The sequence below is a fragment of the Pantherophis guttatus genome, chromosome 4 (genome assembly GCF_059756535.1).
Source record: "Pantherophis guttatus breed Tessera chromosome 4, ASM5975653v1, whole genome shotgun sequence".
NCBI classification, from domain to species: Eukaryota; Metazoa; Chordata; class Lepidosauria; order Squamata; family Colubridae; genus Pantherophis; species Pantherophis guttatus.
This window is the reverse complement of record NC_142066.1, coordinates 45,379,876-45,407,107: the sequence shown is the minus strand read 5'-3', so window position 1 is coordinate 45,407,107 and position 27,232 is coordinate 45,379,876. Positions and strand designations below refer to the sequence as shown.

The 27,232-nt window shown below is 40.8% G+C and overlaps 1 protein-coding gene across 18 annotated transcripts; it reads right to left on the bottom strand.

Moving 5' to 3' along the window:
- Nucleotides 1-1,175: 1,175 nt before the first annotated feature.
- PHOSPHO1 (phosphoethanolamine/phosphocholine phosphatase 1) lies at nucleotides 1,176-25,339 on the bottom strand. Of its 18 annotated transcripts, none has more exons than XM_087892047.1 (5): nucleotides 24,551-24,992; nucleotides 21,288-21,539; nucleotides 3,493-3,598; nucleotides 2,320-2,452; nucleotides 1,176-2,006 (listed from the first exon to the last, which is right to left on the bottom strand). In XM_087892047.1, exons 4-5 carry the CDS (start codon nucleotides 2,326-2,328, stop codon nucleotides 1,245-1,247), a joined length of 771 nt encoding a protein of 256 aa, XP_087748173.1. In that variant the 5' UTR covers nucleotides 2,329-2,452; nucleotides 3,493-3,598; nucleotides 21,288-21,539; nucleotides 24,551-24,992; the 3' UTR covers nucleotides 1,176-1,244. The 18 variants fall into 18 exon arrangements, with proteins under 18 accessions (XP_087748173.1, XP_087748175.1, XP_087748174.1 ...); XM_087892049.1 differs by lacking the exon at nucleotides 21,288-21,539 and adding an exon at nucleotides 2,882-3,000; XM_087892048.1 differs by lacking the exon at nucleotides 21,288-21,539 and adding an exon at nucleotides 2,882-3,000 and having other exon boundaries at nucleotides 3,493-3,595.
- Between the last annotated feature and the right edge of the window lie 1,893 nt (nucleotides 25,340-27,232).

The following is a 27,232-nucleotide window of genomic DNA, read 5'->3' as shown; positions in this document are numbered from 1 at the left end:
ACTTTAACTCCCAGAATTCCTCCCTCGAGGAACTTCGTTTTCTTGCTTCTATACATCAAATAGGCAGTACCACATGCCTCATTTAGGTAGCAGTTTCTTTTGGAAGAGCTCATATGCTTCCTTGAGGCTCTTCTAGATCAGAGTTCCCCAACCTTTTCAGCTTTGCTGAGTGGCAGTGGAGGGAGAGGGAGAGGGGAGGATTCCATACTCACCCACTACTTCCGCAGCCCAGTTCTGAAAGGCTCAAGGCCTGGTAGTAGGCTGCAGCTGAGGGTCGGGGACCTGTGTTCTAGGTGACTGATCAACATGCTCCTATGGCAAGAGTTTTCTCTTGTTTTCTCTTACAATTTGCTTGGCTAAAAGTCGCCATGCCAATCTGGCACCTTATAAAGGAACTGCAATGTCCAGCCCATGCTTAGCTCTTGAAATCCCTAGTTATTGGCTATGTTGATTGAGAATGATGGAAGCCAAACATTTTGAGAGTAGCAAGTTGAGGAAGTATACCCATTGAGCATTGATCTCAGCAATAAAATGAGCCCTTAAAGAAATCAATATTTTGGGCTCAATTAGATGATTATGTCCTACCCAGCAACAACGATACATTGAAATTATCTTGTAGCATTTTTTCCCCTTTTGGGCATAGTTTTCGAAGATACAGATAACAGTTTATTTTACATTACACAATACTTCCTTTGTTTTGATGTGTGAATTCAGCCACTGTGGTTTGTGAACTGTGATTTATGGCTTAATAGTCTTTGAACTCAGCCGAACCTGGCTGAGTAGGTAAATCATAGATTAAGCAAAACCTGATCTAGCAGACACATAATTCTGCCCCATTTAGATCTACAGCAGATGATTTTATTGTCATCTTCAATGAGGCAGGACCCATAACTGCTTCTATATGCTTTGGTAGCAGAGATAAGCCTTTTCTGTATCCCCAAAATGGATAAGCAATTTTTAAGAAATGCAGCAGCATTTTCTTCATAGGCAAGCAAAGCATATGAGGCGGCAGGCACCCACCCACCCTTCCTGGAATGGACTGCCAAACTGCATAGAGAGCCCTTATCTCGAGATCAAAAGAAGGGGAGATCCAGAGAGAGACTGTGCACAATGAGAGAAAGGGAGGGGGAGGGGGAAACAGAGCAGAAGCCAAGCATGAGGCAGTGCAAGGTTAATTGTGAGATCTTTCCACGCTGTATGCCAAGTAAATCAAGGAGAATTGCTGCTTCTGCCAAGTCTTTCCCTCAGGATGTTTCCTTGAGAACTTCTTGAAGGTGGGAACAAACCTCTATGGCAGAGACCCAAGGGACTACAGTAGCCCGGTAAGCCCCATGTTGATTTTTCTCTATTTCCTGGATGAGCTGATGCATGGGATAGCCCTTCCTTGGGAAGGCAACATCACTGGACTTCATTGCCATGGAAGGGCAGAAGTCATTGGCTCCATCTCCCACATAGAAGATTCTCTCAAATTTGTTTCCCTCCCGAGCTCTTTCTTCCAGGTATTCAGTCAGGATCTTCTGTTTGCACATATTTGAAGGGCACCGTGGGCAATTGTGTGAATGGTAAGGGCCCAAGATGAAGTAACCTGTCTTGTCAAAACTAGAAGGGTTACTGAATATTTTACGGAAGAGGGAGTAAACCCCTGCGGCCTTCAAAGAACTTTCAATGCCGAACATGTTGGCATCAGAGATGAGGATAATCTCAAAGCGGTTCTGGTGCTTAGAGAGGAACTGGAAGAGCTCCTGCATGCCAGGGGAGAAGGGAATCTTTTCATAGACTGCTTTGAAATCGGCCATCTTTACCCCTTGATCACCCAGATATTTCAAAACCCGCTGCATGTACTCATTGTAGAAGCCTTCCCGGAAGGTTTGGCGTATGGACTCTGGCAGCTTTTTCTCAGGAGCAGCCTGGACGACAGAATCATCACTATTCTCATTTACAATGGTCTCATCAAAGTCAAAGACCAGGAGGTACTTTTGGCTTTGTGTGGCCGCCATTGGCCCATCCTGCAACAAAAGGAGGTTTGGTTAATGGAAAGCCAACTACAGTGTTTATGTTGCTTTGCCCTTCTGACAATGCAGCCCATGCCCAACCTGATTGCCTTCCTTATCTTGACAACTCCCAGAATTTCCCAGTCAACCATTCAGAATTCCTGAGAATTCTGGATATTAACATCAACACATCTCCCTGGCTGCGATGACTGTTACAATGCCACTTTCAGCAAACATAAGAACTGAATGCTTTCCCCTTGATGGCAAATGTTCAAAAATATTTCTGCATATTTTTGGCTCCAACTTTGGGGAACCCTCCCCTTCCTACCTGAACCATGAACTATCTGCAGATGTTCTGAGGTGCCACAAACAGCAGGCAAAGGATGAGATGTTGAGTACATAAGTGCATCGATAGCAGAAGATCCTTTTCATGCACAAATAGATGATACTTCTATTTGGCCCTAACCAAAGCAAAAAATGTATGACTATGTTTTAAAAAACTCTGAAATTCTATCTTTGATATGCCCTTATTTTTAGCCTTGGTTCATGGAGGAAAAAAGAAGGAATGGTGACAAATTATGGAATTTACTACTTATACATTCTATTTTATAACCTTTACTCCTTGAAAGGGTTAGAATGCTTTGAGGTGATTGCATTCACCTCAGAAGTTGTGCCTTACAACTTCTTGAAGATGTGATTTTATCTCCCTGTCCAATGGCATTAAGGTCTGTAATTATTAATGATTTTCACATTTATGATGAAGTCGCTTAGCTCTGTTGTAATAAAATTGAGATTTCAAATAATTCCAAGTGAACTACTTCATCATTGCCTATTACTGTTTTGTGCCCACTCTAAATTCAAGTGGGACATCATGTTTTCTCCTCACGTACCTTCAGTTCTTGACCTTAAGAGGTTTAAGTACTCAACACAGGGGATCAGTGTTTAAGTTTCTTTTAATCCTGGTCACATCCTTTCCTGATCAAGGCAATTTACGTCCTTGGAATTCTTGCTTATAACAAAGAGGCAGAGATAGGATACCAGTGAATTTTGGAATACATGAAGGATTGGAGGAAAGGGGGTTAAGATAATGGGCAGCTTTAAGCAGTTATTTGCACTGATATTGAATATGGATTGCCTGAGATTTTGAAGTTTCAATTTAATTTTAGAAGAAAGTTTTGCATTTGCAATTATTTAACAAAAGTTTTCTGCCTGATGTAGGTGGAATTTTTATGACTCGCCAGATGGGCTGAGCCTTCCACATCACCTCCAAACACGTCCCTCTTGATTTTCTTACTTCTGCTGCTTCCCATTGGTTGATGAGGTCTAATCAATGAAGCGGAGTGACCTATAGCTTTTGAGTTGCAGGGGTATGTAGTTAAACTGAACCACAGAGCCTGTGGCCACCCTGATCCACAGTGTTATTTCACAGTACGTCAATACAGTAACCGATGATTCTGAGGCTTTCCTTTTCTACCCCAAGTTTTCTGAGAATAGAGCTCACCTTAAGAAAGCATTGCAGCCCGATACCTTCAAAACACCTTTTCATCTTCTTCAGTACTTTAGTTTCCAACGTGATGCATCCCCCAATGTATACACTCCCTTTGCTGCTGAAGAAACCAGAAGTCACTGATTTTATAAATGCCAACTTTGTTCAGCTTGTTCTGCTCACTTTAGATTTTGCCCCATATTGAAAATAAACTCCATAGCCTGTCTTCCAAAATGACTGATAATTATAGGTAGCCCTTGACTTACAACCATTCGTTTAGTGACCGTTCAAAGTTAGAACAGCACTGAAAAAAGTAACATGACAGTTTTTCACAATTACAACTGTTGCAGCATTCCCCATGGTCATATGATCAAAATTTGGGTACTAAGTAACTTGTATGTATTTATGATGGTCATGTGATCGACTTTTGTGACCTTCTGACAAGCAAAGTCAATGGGGAAGCCAGATTCACTTAACAACCATATTGCTAATTTTGCAACTACAATGATTCACTTAACAACTGTGGCAAGAAAGTCATAAAAAGGGGCAAAACTCACTTAACAACTGTCTTGCTTAGCAACAGAAATTTTGGACTCAATTGTGGTTCTAGTCGAGGACTACCCGTATTGCCTGTTTCACAACAGAAATTCCTCACCAAGTACAAGACTGCATACTAGCCTCTCCTTAGCTCGGTTCAATTAGCTGCAGAGCTGAAGAAATAAATATTTTAACTTCCCCCATCAACCTGGAAATGCAGCTTCTTGTGCCTAAGAAAATCATCACAGCAAAAAGAAGGACCCATCTGCCTCTATTCATTGAAACTGACTTGCCAAATCCTAATAAAAAACATGTGCAGCAGGAGGAGTTGAATTTTTCTATTCACAATAAAAACGGCGAAATATTTTGACTTTTTAAACAGAGATGAACTCTCAGTGCCTGGGTAGCCATCAGATGCTAGAACAACTTCCTCCAACTTAGCACTTCTCAGATGTGATGCATTCTGAATGCAACAATCTCCAGCCAGCTTGCCATCTCTTGTCAACCTCAAGTGTTTCTTTCACTCTTTTGACTCTAGGGCTGGATCACTCCTTACCCATGAGGAGAGAAGCTAAGACGGCAGAGACCTCTTCTGGAAAAGTATCTCTTTATCACCGTATTTTTAATATAGTGTTATAAATGCTACACTTCTGCTTCCTTATGGGAAGCCTCAACATTTAAAAAGAGCTGAGACTCTACTAATCCTCATGGGAAAAAGAAGGAAGAGATATTGTACACATTCTGCAAGGCAAGCTAGAGCCAAGCTGACAAAACAGTTGAAAGTCGATAGTTACTTAATGAGCAGGCAGCCAACTCCTCTAGGTATTCTTACTCCCTCAAATTCCTCCATTGGATATAATGCTTTAGAAGCAGAGATTGAAAGTCATCAGTTTACAGACCTCTCCTCTTCAGTGGAAGAGACCTCTTGCCCACCAAACACACTGATGCAATCTGCTCTGCAGCTGCATAGTTATTACAGGATGAGGGTGTGAATACCTACCTGATAAACTAAAAGAACAAAAATGTAACTGGTTTTCTAACCAAACAAAGTCTTCTGGCAGCTCAAACAGTTCTATCTTTGACTTGTTGGTTAACACTTAAAATCAAAGTGGACTCCTTGAAAGAGGTCTTTGTAAAACCAGCCAAATGACAACTAGCTAAAGCACGGGTGTCAAACTTGCGCCATCACGTTGCCGTCAACATGGCGTTTTGCGACATTTTTCCCTTCGCGGAGCTGGGGTGGGAATGGCCTGAGTGTGAGACATCCGGCCCGTAGGCTGCTAGTTTGATACCCCTGAGCCAAAGCATGGATCTCCTGTATAAAGTTTGCCACAAAAGCAACCAGAAGGGAAGCCAATGGGCAAGCTTACCTTTACACCTAGGAAAAGAAAGAGCAACAACCCAAGAGAGCTGACCATTCCCCTGGAAAAGGGTGAGCAACAAGCCTCCAGTGGGCATGTAACCAAAGGAGAGACACATTTAAATTGTAAGTACCATCTATGTAGTCTAAACAAATCACCTTATAAATATTAAATAATAGCAAATAAAGGATGATGTGGATCAAAAAGAACAATTATCTTATCCTTAAGCCAATTACTATGCTGTGAAAAACAGCTGATTGATTTACAACAGGCTGAGTGGTTTCCATCTAGTAGAAGCAGAGAACAATTTTTACTTACGGTTCCCAGTATGTTGTTTAAAATGAAGACTTTTCGGCTTTGTTTCCAATCTTCTACAATGTGTTTTCTGCTCAGAGGAACTCATCCCACTCCTAAACCAATCTGGCCATGAGAGTATTACCACTTTAAAGAATAAATGTGACCACTCAACTTCATTTAATCTCAAGGACACTTTACCAATTCTGTCCTGAGAGATGGCTGCCCACGCAAAAAGTCTTCTTTATCTAAAGCAAGACAGTGCACAGGTGACTTTCTGGGGAAAAAAATCTTATTAACTCTTTTAGTGCCATGCCAGATTTGGAAAACACTGATATTAAAAGGCTGGATGATTTTAGAGAAATTCAGCAGCAATAAACAAAATAGCCAGACCTCTTATTGATCTGGTTTTACCAACTACTCAAGACAGTTGCCATCACTATGAGAGAAGACCTGTTGGTCCCCTCCTCTGTCCTATGGAATCTAGATAGGCAGATATCAACATAGGGCTCCTGGAGCAGGTCCAAATCCTTCTACCCTGCCCCCTATTGAAGTAGCACAACATCTACGGTAGAAACTTCACAGAATAAAAAGCTGGATGCTGCTGACAGTTAACAGGAAGGTTTTGATTGCCTAAATCTCTGGGAACTACAACCTGAGTCAGGTGGTGGCGGCACCAAGAACATGACATGGGTTTTTGCAGTTTAACATACCCAATAACTGCTACACATTCTAATTTTCCAGGCAAACTTTTGCCCCAGGTATCACATGAAATCATGACAATGGCAGGAAGAACATTGTTGGGACAGAACCAACCACTCCAATGAATTATGTCAGAGTGCGCACAATGTGACTATATAAGATTACCCAGAAACAAATACATCACGCAGATGTTTGTAATAATAAATAGTGGTTTATCTCTACAAAAGAATATACATATATGTACTAGGCAAATTATGATGATATGCAGATAATACCACTCTAATGGCAGAAAGTGAAGAGGAACTAAAGCACCTTCTGATGTGGGGGGTGAAGAAGGAGAGTGCAAAAGTTGGCTTGAAACTCAACATTAAGAAAACTAAGATCATGGCTCCCGGCCCTCTCAATTCCTGGCAAATAGATGGGGAAGAAATTGAGGTAGTGACAGATTTTATTTTCCTGGGCTCCAAGATCACCGCACATGGGGACTGCAGCCAAGAAATTAAAAGACACTTGCTCCTGGGGAGGAAAGCTATGGCAAGTCTAGACAGCATACTAAAAAGCAGAGACATCACCCTGCCAACAAAAGTGCGAATAGTCAAGGGTATAGTTTTCCCAGTTGCAATGTATGGCTGTGAAAGTTGGACCATAAGGAAGGCTAAGCGTCAAAGAATTGAGGTCTTTGAACTATGGTGCTGGAGAAGACTCCTGCGAGTCCCTTGGACTGCAGGGCAATCAAACTGGTCAGTCCTAGAGGAGATCAACCCTGACTGCTCTTTAGAAGGCCAGATCCTAAAGATGAAACTGAAATACTTTGGCCACTTAATGAGAAGGAAGGAGTCACTGGAGAAGAGCCTAATCCTGGGAACGATTGAGGGCAAAAGGAGAAGGGGACAGCAGAGAATGAGGTGGCTGGATGGAATCACTGAAGCAGTCAGCATGAGCTTAAATGGTCTCTGGGGAATAGTAGAGGACAGCCTGTAGGAAAGTTGTCCATGGGGTCGGGATGGGTCATACATGACTTTGCAACTAACAACAACACTAGGAAAAGGTCAAACAATCAATCAGCAGTTTACAGCATGGAAGCACACACACACACACAGATACACCCTCACAGGGCCTCACTTATAATACAGCCTCTTAAAGTGCTAACAGTCAAATAATCCTGCTGATTCATTCCTACTATCATTACAGCATTACAGCATCACAGCAGCTGGTCAGCTTTTAAAGTATATCCCTGACAAATTATATTGACATGAAGCAATCATTTGCTAATGATTACCAAGTACAAACGTTATCTGACTCTATACAGCAGCATTAGAATGGCAAAAGCAGCCCAAATTACAACCAATGTGTCTGAAGGAACACATACTGAAGGAACTTTGGGTTTCATTTCATCTTTAGAGTGACTGCATGAGCCGTATCATTCATTCATAGACCTCAGTACATCCCCAGTCACCCCCTATGACAGCAAGCAAGGAAATTCTGCACCAGAAATGCTATCCTTGCTCTCTTGGAACAGTGCTGGACGGGAAGCCAGAAATAAGAGACCTTTTATAAGCTATGTATGCCAATTGAACATCCTTATGTTCCAAGAGACGTGGTCAACAAATGCTCTCTTTTTTTGAGGGATATAAATCATGATCCCTCTCAGCAGAACCTGGCATCAAGAGGGGCGAAACTTCATGCTGATCTGAGCATTCATATTTCAGCCACTCTAAACACTAAGATTATGTTATTTTAGAGTCATCTGAGAGCCTTGCACAGACAGCTATTCTAATCTTTTCTGGAAATTGCTTCCCATTAATTTCTACATACTTTCCAACATCTTCAATCATGTATGGTGGAAATTTGGGGAAAAGTGGAAAATTACATCAGTGCTATTCAATTACACTATTGCTCACATCATCACTGCAGTGCCAAACTAGACCCAAATGATAATCACCTTTTGCCATTTTTTTTTCAAAATTTCACCTAATTTGTAGACTGTGTCCCTCCCTCCCCTTCACTCTTAATTAGAGAATCTAAAAACCGCACTGAAGACGGGGCTTACAAATGTTACAAACATTTTATGAATTGATTTGCAAATTCTGCATGGCACCACTAATACCTATTGTGACCCAGGCCCACGTAGTTGATATTAAATGCAAAACAGTTCCAAAAAACAAACAGATTTTATTAAAACAGCTGAGAATTAACTCATTCCCAGCGTATTCTAAATGAAATGAAAACAAAGCCCTTAAAACAGCAGTCTTTAATTTATCTCTGACCTTGGGATAATTAGGCAAACTGCCAAAGACAGTTCAGGAATAGAAGAAATAACTACAGCTAAACAAGAAGCAATTCTCCCAATTGTTGTTTTCCGGCAAAGAGGCCAAGAGCCGTTGCTGATCTTTTAAGCCTTATGGGAGGGGCCAATCATCTCTTGGCCCTCCTCCCGAGTCGTCTTCTCTGCTTTAGCTGCTCCTGCCTTCTGGCAGGTCTTCTTATACATGCACTAGGAACAGGCTCCTCCTGTTCCTCTGCCTCTCTACTGTCAGCCTCTGGAGGCTCCGAAGTCCGCACATCATTCCTCGATGGCCCTGGCCCCATCTCTGCCTCCGACACAGAGCCATCATCCAGGCCTTCCCCAGCCTCCAGGACTGGCCCATGTTCTTCCTCAGCCTCATCGCTGTCCGACTCTGCTGCCAGCTCTGCAGCTGCTGGCAGACCACAACAATACCAACTACCTAGAAGAATTCTCACATTGGGCAGGCACAAGGTCCTCCCTGATTGACTATACTGCCATATCAAGAAATTTATCTTCTTCAGTTTTCCAACTCCATATTGACAACTGTTCTGAGAGTGATGGCTGTCCTAACAGGTTGACTCTGAAGCCCTTTGTTGGCCCTTTTTTGCAAACCTAACCTATTCCATCCAAAACTATTCCCAAGGGACAAATAAGAATAAAATGGACAGGTCAGATGAAAAACAAAGTAACCCAAATGTTCTCTGCCAATGAGGCACTTCACCTACATATACTGTAGCTATTTTGGATGACAAGTCCCCTGAACAGACTTTGCTATTCAGCTAGTTCAGCTTCTCCAGCCAATTCTCTCTATCCATCCATCTGGCACTAATAGAAATCAGAGCTCCTTTAACCAATCCCGATTCAATAGAAATTGCCAGCCAGCCAAGAAACAACTAATTTCCTGCTTTAAGAAATACAAAAAGGATTCTCTCTCCTATTCAGCTAAAGACCTGCTCTTATTTAAGAGGAAATGTAAACAAGTATTACAGGCAAAGAAGAAGCGAGCCATGATATAGTCATGGAACCAACTAATCTCTACTACTCATTCTAAGAATTGTGGAATGTCATCACCTTGCTAAGATATACCATGAGAGGAATATCTGGCATCGAAATAACCACCTAATAGAGCAAGTCAAGACCTTTAAATATCTGGGAGTTGTATTGCAAGCTATTGGTAACTGTAAACCTGCAGCAATTAAAGTCTTCTCAGTTAAGATCTGAGCCCACCTCCTTTTTGTTGCTCAGTTCAGTCCCTAGAGTTCAGTCCAGGTTTTTGAGAAGCATCTTTCTTGAACCTTGCTTGAACCTGGTCCTTCGCCATGAAGCTAGCCTCCTTAAAATTGAAACTTCTACATGGATTTACATCTTCTCTTACTAGATCTCTTTCTTTCCAGTTGGTGTGGCCCCATGACAGCTTCCAATGTTTCTGGAACCAGGCAATACATGCCAAATTGCAACTCTATGGTTATTCATGGCCAGCCATCACCTTGATAGTCTATGAATGTACGCTTCTTGATCTCAAACAGTGAGCCACTTATGTAGAGCTGCAAGCAGACTTTCTATCTCTACCCAAAATAGTGGTGAGATTCAGCCGGTTTGGTCTGGTTCAGGCAAATCAGTAGCGGCAACTGCGGTAGGTCCCCCCCCCCCCAAACTAGATGTAATGATGTCCTACTATGTTCTGCATGCGCAGAAGCATCCGGGCCGGTGGACAGAGCCTCCTGCTACCGCCGGTTCGCCCAATCCAGGGCGAACTGGTAGCAACCCACCACTGGCAAGTGTGCAAGCAAAGAGCATGCATGGAAGGCCAAGCATGCGCAGAAGATGGCGTATGTACGCTCACATTTGCAAACCAGTAGGGAAGGTAAGTGAATCCCACATCTGCCCAGAAACATGTTAAGCCATTCTGCACATTTCCAATCAGGTAGATATCTCAGTCACATAACAATCCTAACATTCCGATGGGCCTTATCCTTAGCCACTTTTAATGCACACAAAACAGCTGTCACTTAATGAAGATACCAAAAAAAATCCCCTTTGAACAGATACTCTTCTGTGAAGTAGAAGAATAATTGAATCAATGGAACATATTATTCTTTATTGCTCTCTCTATGCAAATGCTTGGCTGGAATTATTATTTTCACTCCTTACTAAATATCCTGGTCATTCCGATTTATTTTTTCTCAAAATGTTATTATCAGATCAATCTGATTTTATTTCCTTGACCACAGCCAGGTACTATAGATTGCACAAAATGCCGTAGCATTTACTCTAACCTTGTTTTGGATATTTTAGATATATATTTTTATTAATTAATTGCGATTCTTGTATTTTATTTGCTGATTTATGACCAAATAAAGATTTGATCCTTGTCCATGCAAATATTTATTTTTCAGAATAAATACAAATCTAATCAATCAATCAATCAATCATTTTCCAACTTTTCTTTTTCCCCTCAAATATTTTCTATCAGGTAAGAAAGAACCACAGCAGCCAGAAACTGGAAGAAAGATCCAAGTCAACCAAACTTAGTACTAATTGCAATTCAAAAGTTATCCACACATACATACCAGGATCAGAGCAGGTGGCATATCTAGAAAGTTTAGAAGCTTCCAGGAGCTAGGAATATTATAGAACTACAAATTATGCAGACTGGCATCAACATTTGGATAATTGTATAAATTAATTATAAATTGTATAAATTAGCATACATTGCTAACTTGCTGTTATTGCTGGCATTTATACCTATTGAAAAGGAGACATTATTTATTTCTTGTGCTCTACTGACCCCTTATGTGCAGAAAAAAAATATTTTGTCACCTGCCATTTGCCCCTGAAGAATCTATTTGAATATAGCAGGGATTGTAGGATTCATCTAAATAAGGCAATACCTGCTTTTAAAGCATTAAAGGCAGTCATGTATGCCACCTGCACTATTTAAGGATGTTCTCCCAATTGGTGTGGTCTTTTTTTTAAAGCTCCATATACATTCATCGAAGGATCCATTTATTGTTTGAATATTAAGATGAAGTAAGATAAAGTGGTGATGTCTCACAGAGTCTCCAGTCAGTGCATAGATATCTAGTCAGATTCTGCTATCAACTGACTCAAAAAAGTTTCTTTGATCTTGATGAGGTATAGAAGTATTTGGACAGTACAAAGAACGTGCTTCCACAATCATCTGTTCGCATATGTAACATGTGTATTCCCACTAGTTGTCCTTTGTAATGCTCAAGACAGCCAGCCAATGTACAGCTTGTCTGTTTATATTTCAAGCTGGGGAAATTCTGACAAAAATTTTCCAGCAAATATGCAAAACAAAGCAATGTTGACTTACATACAAAAAGAGCCTCATGGGTAAGGTGATTTGTCCAAATTTCTATCATGGGAACATCAAGAAAAATTCACATTCTTCTATCATATATGTTACCCTAAAATAAAGAGGTGCAACTTTGGGAGGTGAGAGAGTTGAAGACTCCTTTTGTCCTTTGAATGGCATGCTTGGTAACCCCTTTCAGAAAGTAGAGAGAACCCCAGGACAGTTTAATGCAAGATACATTTCAATGTACTGGAAATGAATGTATATAAATACTGTGAACAACTCTACTTCTTACAAACTTACTCTTTTTTTCTTCGTGCCACATTAAGCATTTAATCTGAGGCCCACTTTCAAAGACCTCCTTCTGCAGCCAGGATTCTCTAGATTGCTTAATGCTAATTCAGTTTTCTACAAACCAAAACTCTCCACACATTTTGGATTAAAGAACGGACAATGTGGGGCACTGAGTACGATAGTGTACTGGAGCTAGGGGAGACTCGGGTTCAGTGTTCTTTCTGCTTGGGCCTTACTACTGAGCCATTTACTCTTAGTAAGCCTGGCCTACCTCACCAAGTTGTATGCATGAAGATAGAAAGAGAGACTCCCTCCTCATGTGCTGCCTTGAGCTTGTGGAAGATCTACAGCAGGGCTGTCAAACTTGTGGCCTGCGGGTCGGATGCGTCACATGCTGGCCACGCCCATGCCCGGTTTAGCGAAAAGGAAAAAAGCCCCGATACATCACGTGATGTTGCTGTGAAGATGGGAGTTTGACACCCCTGATCTACAGGGACTGATGAAATACATGACGCAGGCTGCTGTCAGCACTGATGATTACTCTAATTTGGGAAAAGGAAAGGCTAACTAAAAGAGGAATTAAATCTGAAATGGCAATAGCAGCTCTGATCAAGAGATTGGCTAGAAAGCTTAAACCAATACTCAATGCAGAGAGAAATCCTAAATTTGTGCTAAGGTAACAAATCTTTTTGCAGTGAAATCAGAATGGCTCCCCTAGTTTTCTTATAAAATCTGTTCTTGGAACACACTAATACAATATCTACACCAGCAGATGGCATAATTCTAGCATCAGGAAGGCCAGTGTGGTTTTCTCCCACTGTGCTCTCCCACAGGATATTCTCTGTCCTAGACTGCCCCCAGGTTGGCAAGCACTGTGTAGAACATGTATGCAATGCCGAGGCAGCAATTAAGTTCAGTAATATGTGGCCAGCAAATTGTGGGTTTTATTTTTAGTGCTGGGGACAACCTGCCACACACAGCTACTTGCATTCAGCATTTATAGTCCAGCCCAAGGAAGACAAACCTCAAAGGCAGTGAATTATCTTCACATCCCACTCATGATGACACAAATGAATGGAAAGATATGGCTCTAAGGAGGCCACTGAGAGTGGATCAGCCTTCCTGAGTTCAGGCAGACTGAATCCCACCCCTACCCCCGCTTTTCAAGAAATTCACCAACAGATTTATTGCATTGGCTTAGCCACACATTCTCTATCTTTAAAAAGACGAGTTATTGGTACTTTGGGCCCACCTAAAATTAGCAACACTAATTTTGTGATTTTGGCAATATGTTAAAGTAGCTAGTTGCAATTATTTCACCTATATTGCAGGAACCTGGGCAGATGACAACCACAATGCATGGACAATGCCACAGGACCTATGACTGGGATCCCAGAAAAATGCACTCTACCGTGTGAAAAAGGTGGGTGTATGGGTTAGATCCTAGTTAATGAGATAAAGGCCACCTTACCACCACAATCTTTGTTAATGCTACCTTTCTCATAAGCTTTTGCACATCTACTCTTTATTTCTACTACAGAAATCGAAAAGGCTAGCAATGTGAGCCTATTGTAACAGAGGAACATGGTTTCCTGGTAGTCACCTTTCCCTCGTTAGAAATCATCCTTGCTCCAACTTGCCTAACCCAATTTCTTCCAAGGCACAGACACTGTTTTGAGTTTTATTTCACACTGGGATATAATAGAATTATGGGCCAGAATGCTGCAGGGCCAGAATGCTGCAGGACCAGCCATTCAGCACAAAGATGTTATCCCAATGATCTGCAGTGATGAAACAAAAGCTGTTGACATAAGCAGAACTTTCCTCTTCCTCTTACATGCAAGGCGTTGTTTTCTTCACTGTCTTCCTGCTTTATGCAAACCAGAAAATAAAAGTAGGACAAAACCTCTCAACTTACGCAGGAGCTAAGAAAAAAAGTATTTTGGAGTGTTGGTAATTAAAGAAAACCACTCCTGAGCAAATGGAAGGCAAGAGCAGGCTTAGGTTTGCAGAAGCACAAAAGAAAACTTTAAGAAAGCTCGCTCTAAACGTAGAAAGCATGTCCTGAAAGAGTTCACTGAACACAGACTCTATTTTGTAGCTACAGAATCAGTGGTGGGTTGCTCCCGGTTCGGACTGGCTCTATAGAACCGGTAGTAAAACCAGCTGGAGGCTCCGCTCACCAACCCTGACGCCATTCCTGGACCGTATCTTTTTGTTATAGAGCAAAGTACTGGTCTCCTGCCATGGCTTATGTCATGTTTAGAGAACTCTCAAATGAGGACTGCATTCACACATGCTAAACCATAAATAAATCATCTTGGCCGGGTTCATACAATGTACAGTAATGTACCAAAAATTTGTTGCATGAATTCAATCCATCAGAAAGCAATATTCAACTTGGAAACATTTTACCACCAATGCTTGCTTAATTTATATATTCAAGTCAGGTATGCCAGTTTACTGCTGGTCTGTCAGCACTCTCCTCCAGCTATTGTCTACATTCAAGGCATCTCTCCCTTTCTACCATCACTCACACCCAAGGTCATCGCTCTGTCTAGAGAGCCAAAATTTCACCCATCAGTTATACTACCTAAACTTGTGAAAATTCCCTACTGTTGATCTGCAGTTGTCCAACTGCATCCTTAGGATACATTTGGATTTTCAAAAGTGTGTTCCTTGCATCCTTTCAAAATGGGAAGCACAGGGAAGTTTCCATATCGCAAAATGGACATAATGCCCATTTTCCCAAAGGAAATTTTCTTCCTGGCATCAAGCAGCTTCTGGCAGATTTCTACTGCTTAGCAAATGTTCCTTTTTTCTGGATGTGCTTCCAGAGAAAACACAGGACCACAGCCACTTGCTGTTTTCATTTTCCAACAAAACTTATGTGGCTTATATTAGTTGCAATGACATTATTGGGGGGGTGGGAGATGGTATCAGGCACTTGTGATTACTTTGCATTATGCTGGTTTCCATTTTAAAAAAAAACAACTCTTGTTTTTAATGACAATAGCTAGAAGAAGGAATTTGGTGGGCAAGGAAGGGATCCACAGACATAGTGATGCTAATGATCTCTGGATGGCTGGACTCCGTTCTAGTTGAATATTACAGTTTTTGCCTTTGCCATTTAAACCCTAGCCTTTTCTTTGAATCCACCCATGCATTCAATTCTATGAAAGTTTTGTACATGAAAAAAATGTCCTTTGTGGGCTAAAACAAGCTTCATTCTTTTCATTTTAGAGCTGCCAAAGAACTCAGAATAGCTGATTGTGAGTCAAAGTCACCTCTTTCCTGCCATAGTTCCCTACGCTGAGTGGGGGCATTTTACTTTCTTGAATTGGCAAACAAAACCTGCAAGTGAAAAGCTGTGGTTGAATTATGAGGGAATAAAAATGTGTGATAAAATATTGTGACGTCACAAGAGGGTAAGAGGTGTGCTACAATTCCTTAAATGGGATTGAAAGATCTTTGAAAAGTGAAGCTTTTGGACAAAGCCACCATTCCAAGAGCAATGCAATTGGCAGGTCTTTGATTTCTAGATCTTTACCTGAATACATTTAATATAATGGCAAGGTGACAATATTACGGCATGAAGAAGTTCACAGCAGGAGTGGGTTCTACTTACCTCCACTACTGGTTCGCAAAGGGAGCAAGCGTGCACTTCTGTGCATGCACAGATTGTCCATGATGACGTTTGGTTGGGGAGGGGGAGGCGGAGCCTCCTGCCACCGTTACTACCAGTTCGCAAGAACCGGACCGAACCAGGAGCAACCCACCACTGGTTCACGGGTATTCCAGGATCCCCCCCGAGGAAAACTGCTTTTAGAATTCATTGTGACCCAGAAAGTAAAAAGCTTGTCCTTGTTTCAATCAGGAAGAGATAAATGGGAAGCAGCAATTATTTTGCATTGGCCTTTATTTGTATTTATTTATTCCTTGGTACCACTGCATGTCATAAAAGGACGTGCCTATTAAGAGTGAATTGCCTTCACAACCTAGGAACAGCAGACAGGCAGAGCAGCTTTGATAAGATAAGGGAATTCCTTCTTAGTCTTTCCCTAGGTGGTCAAGGTACAAATGGTACCTGGGTGTAGACAGCAATGCATTTCCTGCAAATGTATTGCAGCTGTCCCTCGAAGGCTTCTTCCTGTAGCTTGTTATGAATTGTTCCCTGTACTACCATCACCACCACTTCTGCCAACCCCCAAACTGTGCTGGTTAAGGGTGTTATGTGAGGTTGTGCATGTGCTCCCACCACAGCAGGATCAAGTTCTCAGGTATGCAAGGTTTTACCAACTCACCACACATCTGACTAGCATCTGGCTGAGGATTTCAATGTGCAGGAACACAAGGAGAATGAACGCTGAACTCTCCCTTTTGGAGAAAATCCTCATCAGCACTCCTGGGAAGGAGGAAACACAGCCTGTTTCTCACGCTATGGTTAAAATTGCCAGAGAGGAAAAACTAAAGGCATTAGCAACAAGGCAACAATAGTCTCATTGGAGCCAAACTCATGGGTGTTTCACATGATCCTTGATCCACCAACTAGGTCTTGGGATCAAAAACATTTACTGCATACATTCATATACATCCATTACATGATTTCCTTTCTGATTAAGCAACATTATGCAAGCTCCAGAAAAGGAGTCAGAGATAGCCTAAAGAAATTTAAGGCATAAGTTTAATATGATGAAATGCTGACCTTTGCCACCATCATGGCTTTGGCAACTCAGGCCTTCACACAATCCTTTGGTAGAGCAGAGGTGGTCCTGCTGCCTTGCCTAGCTGCTCAAGCACAGGGACACACAATGCCATTGTCATCCTACTCCAAATCCAGAAAATGGTTTCAACGGAAAGTTAATGTCCAATCACTAGATGTTAAGGGAGGCATTCTGAAAGAACAAGAAGGAAGCCGTTCCTAAGTGTTTCGCTGGTAGTTTTTTTTTTTTTTTATTAGCTTTTATTAGCATATGATTTTATTAGCACATGATAATAAAAGCACCAAAAAATGCTAAAAGAAACAAGGACGCTTCAGTTGATGAGCTAGCAGGTAAGGAAGAACTTGCAGGAATTGCAATGCAACAGCTTCTCTAAGGTTCAGGCTCCTTCTAGCAGATACATTTTCCAAGAAAACAAGTGTTGTGTAGCTTTAGGATCAGAAAAACCCAACTTCAAGACTCATATGTCTCTATGGGAGATGACAAGATTTCTTTGGCCTGAAGATAGTGACTGATCCCAAATCTCACAGGTTGCTATTTTTATAAAGACACATTTGAAGGAGGGTGTATTAAACATATAATTCTGAGCTCCCAAGGAAAGAGGTAGATCGAATGCATGAATGAATGCTACTTAACTGACAGCAGATCACACTCTGTTTTTATGTGGAATGGATCTATGTAGAATAATTTTAAATTCTTTAAATTCACACAGGGTAGTGATTAAATCGTATTTACTAAGACAGGGAAAAGAAGACCAATTTCGATTTCTGTGTAAAGCGCAGAGGTTTGTTAAAATTGGAAACAGAAGACAATTAAAAAGTGTATAATAAGTTGGGCAAAAAAATTAAAAAAATTCAATATAATGTACTAATTGATCAATGGAAAAATATGTGGCTAAAGGTCTATGGAGATTGTCAGTCATCCAGGTCATGGTTGTCCCAAATGTGCTTTTTCAAGAGGCAACTGGACTTTCTGGTTTTTCTTTGAAGACGTTTCTTTTCTTTTCTTTTTTTAGAATAGAATAGAATTCTTTATTGGCCAAGTGTGATTGGACACACAAGGAATTTGTCTTGGTGCATACGCTCTCAGTGTACATAAAAGAAAAGATACATTCATCAAGAATCATAAGGTACAACACTTAATGATAATCATAGGGAACAAATAAGCAATCAAATCATATTAGGAAACAGTCAATATAAATCTTAAGGATACCAGCAACAAGGTGACAGTCATACAGTCATAGGTGGGAGGAGATGGGAGATAGGAGCGATAAGAAGATTAATAGTAGTGCAGATTTAGTAAATAGTTTGACAGTGTTGGGGGAATTATTTGTTTAGCAGAGTGATGAGCTGAAAAAGCTACTTGGATGAGAAGCGAAAAACCAGACAGTCCAGTTGCCTCTTGAAAAAACACCTTTGGGACATGTGGCTAAAGGGACTGAAATTTCTATAAAATGATGTGTAAATGGTATTTATTTCCAGATAAATTGGCTAATGGTATAAAGGATCCCCAAATAGTTGCTGGAAATGCAAGACTGAAATAGGAACCTTTTATCATCTTTGGTGGACTTGCAAAAGAGTTAAACAATATTGGATTGAAATTAGTGATATAATTCAAAATATTTTGAAAATTAATGTACAATTTAGACTGAAAAACTTTTTTGTTTGGGTTTAGGGATAAAACAGTGGAAAATTCACATGCTATTTAACTGCTATATATGATAACAGTAGCACAATTTCTATATGGTCAGCATTGGAAAGATCCTATGATGTCCACAAAAGAAGAAAGGTAAATAAATATGACAAAACTGGCAACAATGGCCAAGGTTCACAGCCCTCGTGAGAGAAAAATCACTGAAGAAATTCATCTACCGGTACAATCGGAAGCCCTTTAGGGGCTTTTTGTGGGAGATAGAGAGAAATCAAATTTTGACATATGGATTTGATGAAAATTAAAATTTTAAAAATTTAAACAAAGTGGCACCCATGTGCTTGTTCTAAGTAGTGGAAAGGCATGAAATGTTGATTTTTTTTTTAGGCAGGATGAAAGTAGCTCAGAAGCAGCAGGACTTCCCCTAACCCCAAAAGATTATCTTTCAGAATTCCTATACACATATGACATTGTTGTCTATTTTAAGAAAAGGAGCAAAAAACCCCCACAGAGGAACACATGCTGTTCTGTGTACTGACCGCCAGCTTTTATGAAAGGGTGGGGAGTGCCGCACGACGCACTTTCAAAGCCCCTCCCTATCAAGAGATTGTGGAGAGGCAACGTTGGGTTGAGAAGAACAACAATGGCTGGGTGCCATCTGTGTCCCTGATTAACCTTCCCCAAGCAGCTTCTTAGCTTGCAGCCCAAACACAGGGAAACGTCAGCAGAGTTATTCTCTATAGCTCTGCTGAGTCATGCCAATATTTGGGCTTATCCCGAAAGCAAAGGAAGGGAGGGGAAGAACCTAATGCTTTAAGGAAGTCTTTCAGAAGGTATCAGATACTTGTTAGAGGCAGTTGAATAGCAGAACAAAAGGAGAACATATTCACCATCTCCTCTCCCCCAAATGCTTTTGCCCCAGGCAGATGAATAAGAGATGCTGGGTCAACTGATTTATTCTCCAGCCAAAACTATTCCTACAGATTCAAACACTTGCTTAGAATTTAGCCAGTTCTCCCAGAATCACCAAAACAGTTTCACTCCACTGTCCTCCCCTTGCACTGCTTATATTTTAAATTAATAGCCATGAAGAAAAGGTTTCTCCAACAAGGATCTTAAAAATTTGCTGGTGAAAGCAAATACTTTGAAACATTTCTAATAAAGGATGCTATTCCAAATAGTTTTCCAATCTCTTTCCCTCTCTTTGTGTGTGCTGCATAAAAAAAAACACCTGAGGGTCTGCATGAATTATTTTCCTTCTGTTCGAAGCTTCCACTCCACAGAGAAAGTCGAGGAAAATAGGCTAGGATTAACCTTAATCAAAACTTCTAGTTTTCCTCATAGTATATTTGCATGGAACAGGATGTCATTCATGCAAGCAAGATTCTCTCCTGCAGTCAAAAATATGTCCCAAACATTGTTTTACCATCTTCATGGAAAGCTGCTTTTGGTCATTATAGAAATAAAAAAAACCTGAAAATGTATTTAACACCTAACATTACTTGTACTGTAGCATTTCTCAGCATATAAAGCGACTTGGAAATCATTCACAATCCTTCTGAAAACTTTGCGAGAGAAAACAAGAGCCAAATTCACAGGCAAATTTGTGCCATCAAAGTGATAGATTGCAATATGAAGTTTGACTGCTCCAAGGACTATTTTTAACATGGAAATGGATGTTGGTCACTTTCTGTAACCAGCAAGGAAAATAGTGCAAGGTCTGATTTTGATTCCTTTTTAATGGACTGATTATTATTATGGAGAGATTTGAGAAAGTATTTTGGTAGTTTCTAAATTTAGTTTTCACTGTGGATTTTTCCCTGAAATTGCTGAGGTACTCTGAAACCCCTTCCTCTGCCAATAAATAAACATATGATTTCTCTGTTGGTGACTGGGCTGTGAGAGTCCCTCTCAGAAGAGAGAGAGAGAGAGATGGAAAAGAATCTAACTCAAAAAGAAAAATAAATAAATAAGGGGATACAGAAATCTACAGAAGTTCCAAAAAGAAAGAAATGAAAAGATTTTTTTTGCAAATTAATTTACATTGCCAACACTTTCATGCAGAAAAATAGCTTGCTTGTCTAAGATGGATCTCCATATACTAAAGATACATACATATCACAAAGATACTTTAAATTCCATGTTGCTTTTCTCTTCTGCCATATAAGATTATGACAAAATAGGCCTGATGTTTACAGCATTACAATAAAGAAGCTGAAATATTGTAAAGATTAATAGAAGCAAATGTGGGTGGTAAGAATTGGGCGAATACAGTATTAGGTTGATATGGGTATTTGGCAGAGGTGTAAGGAAAACAATGCTTGTCCACATGCACTTATGATTAGGAAACCCAGTGAGGGGTGTGTGGGATCATGTAGGTATTTGGGCTTGCCCAAGAAAAAGCAAGGGCTTTGTGCAAGATATAATTCTGTAGTGCAATTTGTGCATCGTCTTAAAACCAACCCAACCCTACTGAGCTCAGAGAAACATACTCCTAGATCAGGGGTCTGCAATCTTAAACACTCAAAGAGCCATTTGGACCTGTTTCCTACAGAAAAGAAAACACCGGGAGCCACAAAACCTGGTGAGTGTGGCCAACTCGACGTCACCCCACCCAGTCATATGACACCCCCATCTACACCTACCCAGTTTTGTGGCTCCTGGTGTTTTCTTTTCTGTGGGAAACAGGTATCTCTCTGTGTGTGTCTCTTTCTCTGTCTCTGTCTCTTTCTCTCTGTCTCTCTCTCTCTCATCTCTCTCAGGCCAGGCGAGGAGTGACTGGAAGGGAAGAGCGAGGAGTGGGGCCAGCCAGTGGTTGGTTCAGCTGATAGGGAGCCACAGCAGGAGGACGAAAGAACCGCATGTGGCTCCAGAGCCGCAGGTTGCAGACACCCATCCTAGATAAATATATATGTATAAGACAGCAGCAACAGAGCATTCCATAATCGTACTTTCCTATTCCAGTATTGCTTGTTAACATATTTACCAATACTACCATCAGATTCAACTCTTGCTCTAGGACACTGTTTCTCAACCTTGGCAATTTCAAGATGTATGGACTTCACCTTCAGAATGGCTGGGAGAATTCTGGGTGTTGAAACCCACATATCTTGAAATTGCCAAGGTTCTTTTCCAATTTGGTGCCATCTGGATATACTGAAACTAGCTACTTTATTTACAGACTGGGGGTAATGGAGCTATCATCCTGCACATTGGGAGTAGATGACTGGTGCAGTACATGGGCTAACAGTACCCATCTATATGGTACAGTAAGTATTAAACAAATTGTGTCATGTGCATTTGGTACTAATCCAATAAAAGACTACTTTAAACTATCTGTTCAGAAAAAACAATTGTAAAGTTCTATGTGTCCATGAAACAGACCTGGAATGGAATATACTGTACAAAATAAAGCCAAAGTGTACATTGGATTAATTTGCATAGTATGACTCCTGGGGGCCTGGGGGCGCGGGACACAACATTTTGATTTGTAAAGAATAACTATAGTGCATATACAATATTGCTTATAAAATAATCAAATTTGCCTTTTTTAAATCTCTATCTTGTATTTTATTCAGAAAATTAAAATATAAAAGAATTTTCTTTAACAGAGACAAAACAAAACTTGTCTAGAATAATCTGCTTTTCCAATGGACTTTTGAAAAAATTACTTATTGATCAGGGCCTCTAGTCATCATTTCTGCGGACATTAATGCCATTTTTGGAGCATATGGGTAAATGAAACTCCTAATATTTTACAAAATGAACTTTGCTTCAAAGCTTTGTACAGTTAGTAGCCTTGAATAAACCCTTTTTTGTATTCTGCAACATGGAATACCTTAAAACAGTAGGGATTAAAGTAAACTAAAAAAAAAAAAAAAGCTCTCATGAATGAAGGTAAATACACAAGTCCCAGGATCCATTCTGAGTTGGTCACATGTCACATATATTCTGGAGAGAATTCCCTGAGAATGAGCCCAAGCATGAGCCCAAAAGCTTGGAAAAATAAATATTTGATTCCAGTGACCAATTCACATTGAATCCTGCCAGTGGTGGAATTCAAATTTTTTTGTTACCGGTTCTGTGGGCGTGGCTTGTGGGCGTGGCAGGGGAAGGATACTGAAAAATCTCCATTCCCACCCCACTGCTGGGGGAAGGATATTGCAAAATCTCCATCCCCACCCCACTCTGAGGCCAGCCAGAGGTAGTATTTGCCGGTTCTCTGAACTACTCAAAAACTCCGCTACCGGTTCTCCAGAACCTGTCGGAACCTATTGAATAGCATCCCTCGATCCTGCAAGAAAACCACTAGCATCTTAATGCAGATTTGGTGCTGAATGGCAGCAAATCTGTGAGTATGTATTTGTTAATCCTAGCTACCTGCCTCTTTCCTTTCCACCCAGGAGGATCAGGCTTTCTTAGTTTGAGTATTCCTACCCTGCAGTTTAGCACTTTACCAAAGCACTTTACCTGCAGCTTGCATTTACCAAATACCAAAATTCATACAATACTTTCTACCAGCCTAAAGAGTTGACTAGGAAATTGCCCAGTCCAGTCAGCCTGCTAACCTGGTTTCCTTGGAGCCTGCCTCCTGAAACCCTGGGTTTCTGTCATAATCAGCAATTGGTCCTTAATGTACTAGTACTGCTCTCTCAGAGTAAATAGTTCCAAATCCTACTTTAGAGCCTTTCAAGTTTTTTTGCTTTTTTATCCCAGAGTGGATTAGATACTAGTCCTTGCCCCACCTCCAGTGGCAGTTACTTTATTTATGTTTCATTTGCATCTTTTCCCATACAGCTGAGGAAAATATATGGAGGGTGGATCTATCTATGCAGGCACTGAGAAATCCATCTCTGTCTAGTTGTAAGGCAGAATTACTGCAATATTTCTACCATGCTCTGCTCTACCTAATTTTAGGATTGTCAAAGGCTAGGAATCTCCTAAACAATTTTCCTACTACAGTCAGTCAAGGTTACATTGTGAACCCCTACCCCCCAAAAAACCATGGATCAAATAAATTGAAAAGGGGATGGAAAAAAAGGACTGGGCAGAAATGGAGGTTACATATAAAAAATAACCAGCTTGTAGCTGCCTATGAAAAGCAAACACTGTAGAAAAGAAAGAAAGAAAGAAAGAAAGAAAGAAAGAAAGAAAGAAAGAAAGAAAGAAAGAAAGAAAGAAAGAAAGAAGGGAGGGAGGAAAGAAGGAAGGAAGGAAGGAAGGAAGGAAGGAAGGAAGAGGAAGAAAGGAGAAAGTAAGTGTGTGTGAGAGAGAGGCAGGGGAAGAAAAGGGAGAGAAATTGAAGAGAGGCTGTTTGGAGTTTGACTAATGGTCTCTGGGAATGGATAAGGGAAGGAAAACCTGGGCAGGTCTTCTGGGCATACACCCACTTCTACATTAATTTTATTAGAAAACTGGTGCCAAATATACACATCTGCATCTTCTATTGACCAGAAACAACCCTTTGAAGTCTAGTCACTGTTGCTTTAAGTCCCTCCAAGGGGGGAAAACTTCTTCCTGATTTGAAGATGAACTTGCAACACATGACTGGACCAGTTTAGGATAAACGATTATGACACCTAAAGTCAACATTAAATTCTGCACTTCTGATTCCCCTAATCATTGCCAATCCTTTAGCCCCCACCCCCAAATGCAATGAAAAATAGAGATGGGAAAATCTTACATCTACCCCACAAATTAAGTTACTTATTAGACCACCGTAACCCCCAATAGTAATAAAAACTACTAGGAAAGCTTGCTCTCCCCTTCCGCTTCTGCCAACTGCTTGCAATCGTTTCTTGCCGCTCGCTGCCACCTCGCGCTGGGGACCATCCAGACCACGGTGTCCCCGTTGCCCTTGGGCAAGTCTGAAGTCTCCCCCTCCTCCTCCCATGTGCGGCAGACTCACGTGTTCTTTTAGATCGGATCCCGCTTGTGAAAGGGAGTGAGGGGTGGGGGGTCTACTTTCGCTTCAGACTCCAACTTTGGTCACAGCATGGTTCTGACTTCGGCTGGTGGGAACAGCTTTCCCCTTTCCCTGTCCAGTTTGGCAGCGAGTCTAGCGGAGAGCTGTCCCCATCCCCGGTGACCGGGGCGGAGCGGGGGTGGCGAGAAGGCAGGCCCGGCTCTTCTTGGCTTCTGCCTCTCCTTGCAGCATACAAGAAACCCCGCGATCTCCGGTCTCTCTTAAGATACGGAAACTAAGCCCGGCGCCTGATACATAGGACAACCGCAGTCCCCAGACGTCACAAGGGAAACGGCCAATAGGAACGGCTCGTGGTCACAGATCAAAAGAGGAGATCGCGACGGAGAAAGAGCATCCATTAGCGCTGCCCTCCCTCCCTGCCTCTGCGCATCTCGAGACCACCGCGGAAACAGAAATTGCCCCGAAGTTTGTCCCGCGGACAACGAGTTCTTCCTCAGACCTTTTTATGCACGCGAAAGATTAAAAAGCTAAATTTACTGCCACGCATGCCTGGAACGCCTGCAAAGAAAACGGGGAATGCGGGCAACCGTGTGAAGGAGAAAGAAGGAAAACCAACCTGTGCTTGCGCCATTCCGACGAAAAAGCCACGCGCTGCCAGACTCCAAATAAGTTCTAACTAGGTCGCCTGTCCGCCCAGATCCATCCTTTTCTCTGTGGAGCAACCCGGACAAGCAAGAACTTCTTGAGCCACCTCCGCTATTTGCAATCGCAAGCAAAAAACTAGTAGATCCTTCTGATAAAACTTAAGTCTTAAGTTTTGCAACGCCTTATTCAACGCCATAAAACAATTCCTTCCCCTTACACATATATATTTCTTCTACACTCTAAATTGTGTAAATGACCTTCCCCGGAGAGTCAGATGAAGTAAAGGAAAAGCCCAGAATGCAGGAAAGGTGACGAATTTCGATAATTTTTTACTCCTTGTTCTATAGTGTTGCATTTAGAAATACATAAAGAGGTTGATTCTTAAGACCCAATAGAGATGCTAGGAAACACTGGTGCAGAAAAAGTTTCAGCATTTCGCAAATCAATCCCACCCAGACTATGAAAAGCAGAATTAGGTATAACCTGAAACTGGAGCCCAACTTTTGCTGGAAATAACAGAAATCATGCCATTTTTGGAAAGTGTCAGAATATTTCCAGTTTCTGAACAAGATATGGGAACAATAGGTAAGTCACAATCACAGATGAAGGCATACGGAAGTCCGAGGTTCATTTTTGAGTACTATCAATTCATAATAAAAGAAAGCGAGGCTGAAAAAGACCTTTTCCCCAAAATAACTTGTAGGAATGATCAGGTTCAATGTCCTAAACAAAGGAATGTTTAGGAGTATCAAAGTAAACAGAAATATAATATTGTAGTATCTTTTCTCTCTTCACTGTGTAAGTTTTCAACTATGTGCACATTTTGCTGGAAAACAAACCTATGAAACATAATACAAGGCAGGAAAATTCACTCAGTATCAACCAACTCATGCAAGTAAACCCAGTACATAAATGCTACTGATCAACTCAGTAATCTAAAGGCCATAATCATATGTTGTTGTCAGGTGAGAAAAAAAACATATCCACACATAGAAGTTCCAGTTTACTGACTTACTGTTAAAATCAAGAAATCGACTAAGAGTTAGTACATGGTTAAAACTAGATAAGGGTCAACAATATTCAAGGGAGTTGAACTTTGTTTGTTTGTGACTATGTAACAATCCTAAACAGATGCCTCTTTTAACCCCTCCCCCAGCACTGCCAATCCTGCTTCCACATTTGTGCCGGTTTCATGATTTAGAAATACATCAGAGATGAAATCTTCTTAAGTAAACACAATCTCCAATTCCTAAAAGTTGTTGGGAATTGGGTGGCATATAAATTTGTCAATTAAATAAATAAACTTAATCTGAGTATTGTCATTTTAAAAATCTGAATTGACATTAAAGATCTAAAGATTTACTTCCCCCCCTTAATTTTCCATTTTCTTTTACCAACTTATCCTTCAAGTCTTTATTACCATACAACTCCAAATCTCCCAGAAAGAAACTATAAATACGATGGACACTTTGCCTGAGGATTTGGTTGTAGGCAAACAAATTGATTTATAGAATTCCAAGTCAATATAAATAGCTCAGTGTAATATGCCAGCTCACCAGACCACATCAGGCTCCTATTTTACAGGTTACAAAATTAAGTAGGATCTCAGATGCCTTGAGTAGTTTTAACAAGGCTAGTTCTCCCAACTCCAACTCCAGTTCAAAAGCAATGGAAAAGTAGCTTTCAAAAGATCCGTCTGTTTGTCCATCTAATAACATTTTCATATTAGTACATCAAGAGTAGAAATTACTATGTTTCTTAGTGTAGGATCATTTTTAAAATGGTAAATTTCAAATTAAGCAGCTTATAAAGATGTACAATATGTACCCAATATCAAGTCTTGGATTTTGCCCCCAAGCCCTTTCAAGAGTTGCCAGAAAGCATATTTTTAATGTGACAAAATCAATTAATAAGGATCGACCATATTAACTGAAGGACTAACACATTAAACTGAAGCAACTTCAGTTTTTAGTAATGGCTTTATCTGCTTCTGACAGTATTCAATCCAAGCCTATGACA

Excerpts from the sequence above, each read along its gene's own strand:
- PHOSPHO1 (XM_087892043.1), bottom strand. The coding sequence starts at position 3,537 with ATGAAAAGGTGTTTTGAAGGTATCGGGCTGCAATGCTTTCTTAAG. Across the intron at positions 2,007-3,492 it reads GGCTGCAATGCTTTCTTAAG|GATGGGCCAATGGCGGCCAC; the intron begins GTGAGCTCTATT and ends CTTTTGTTGCAG.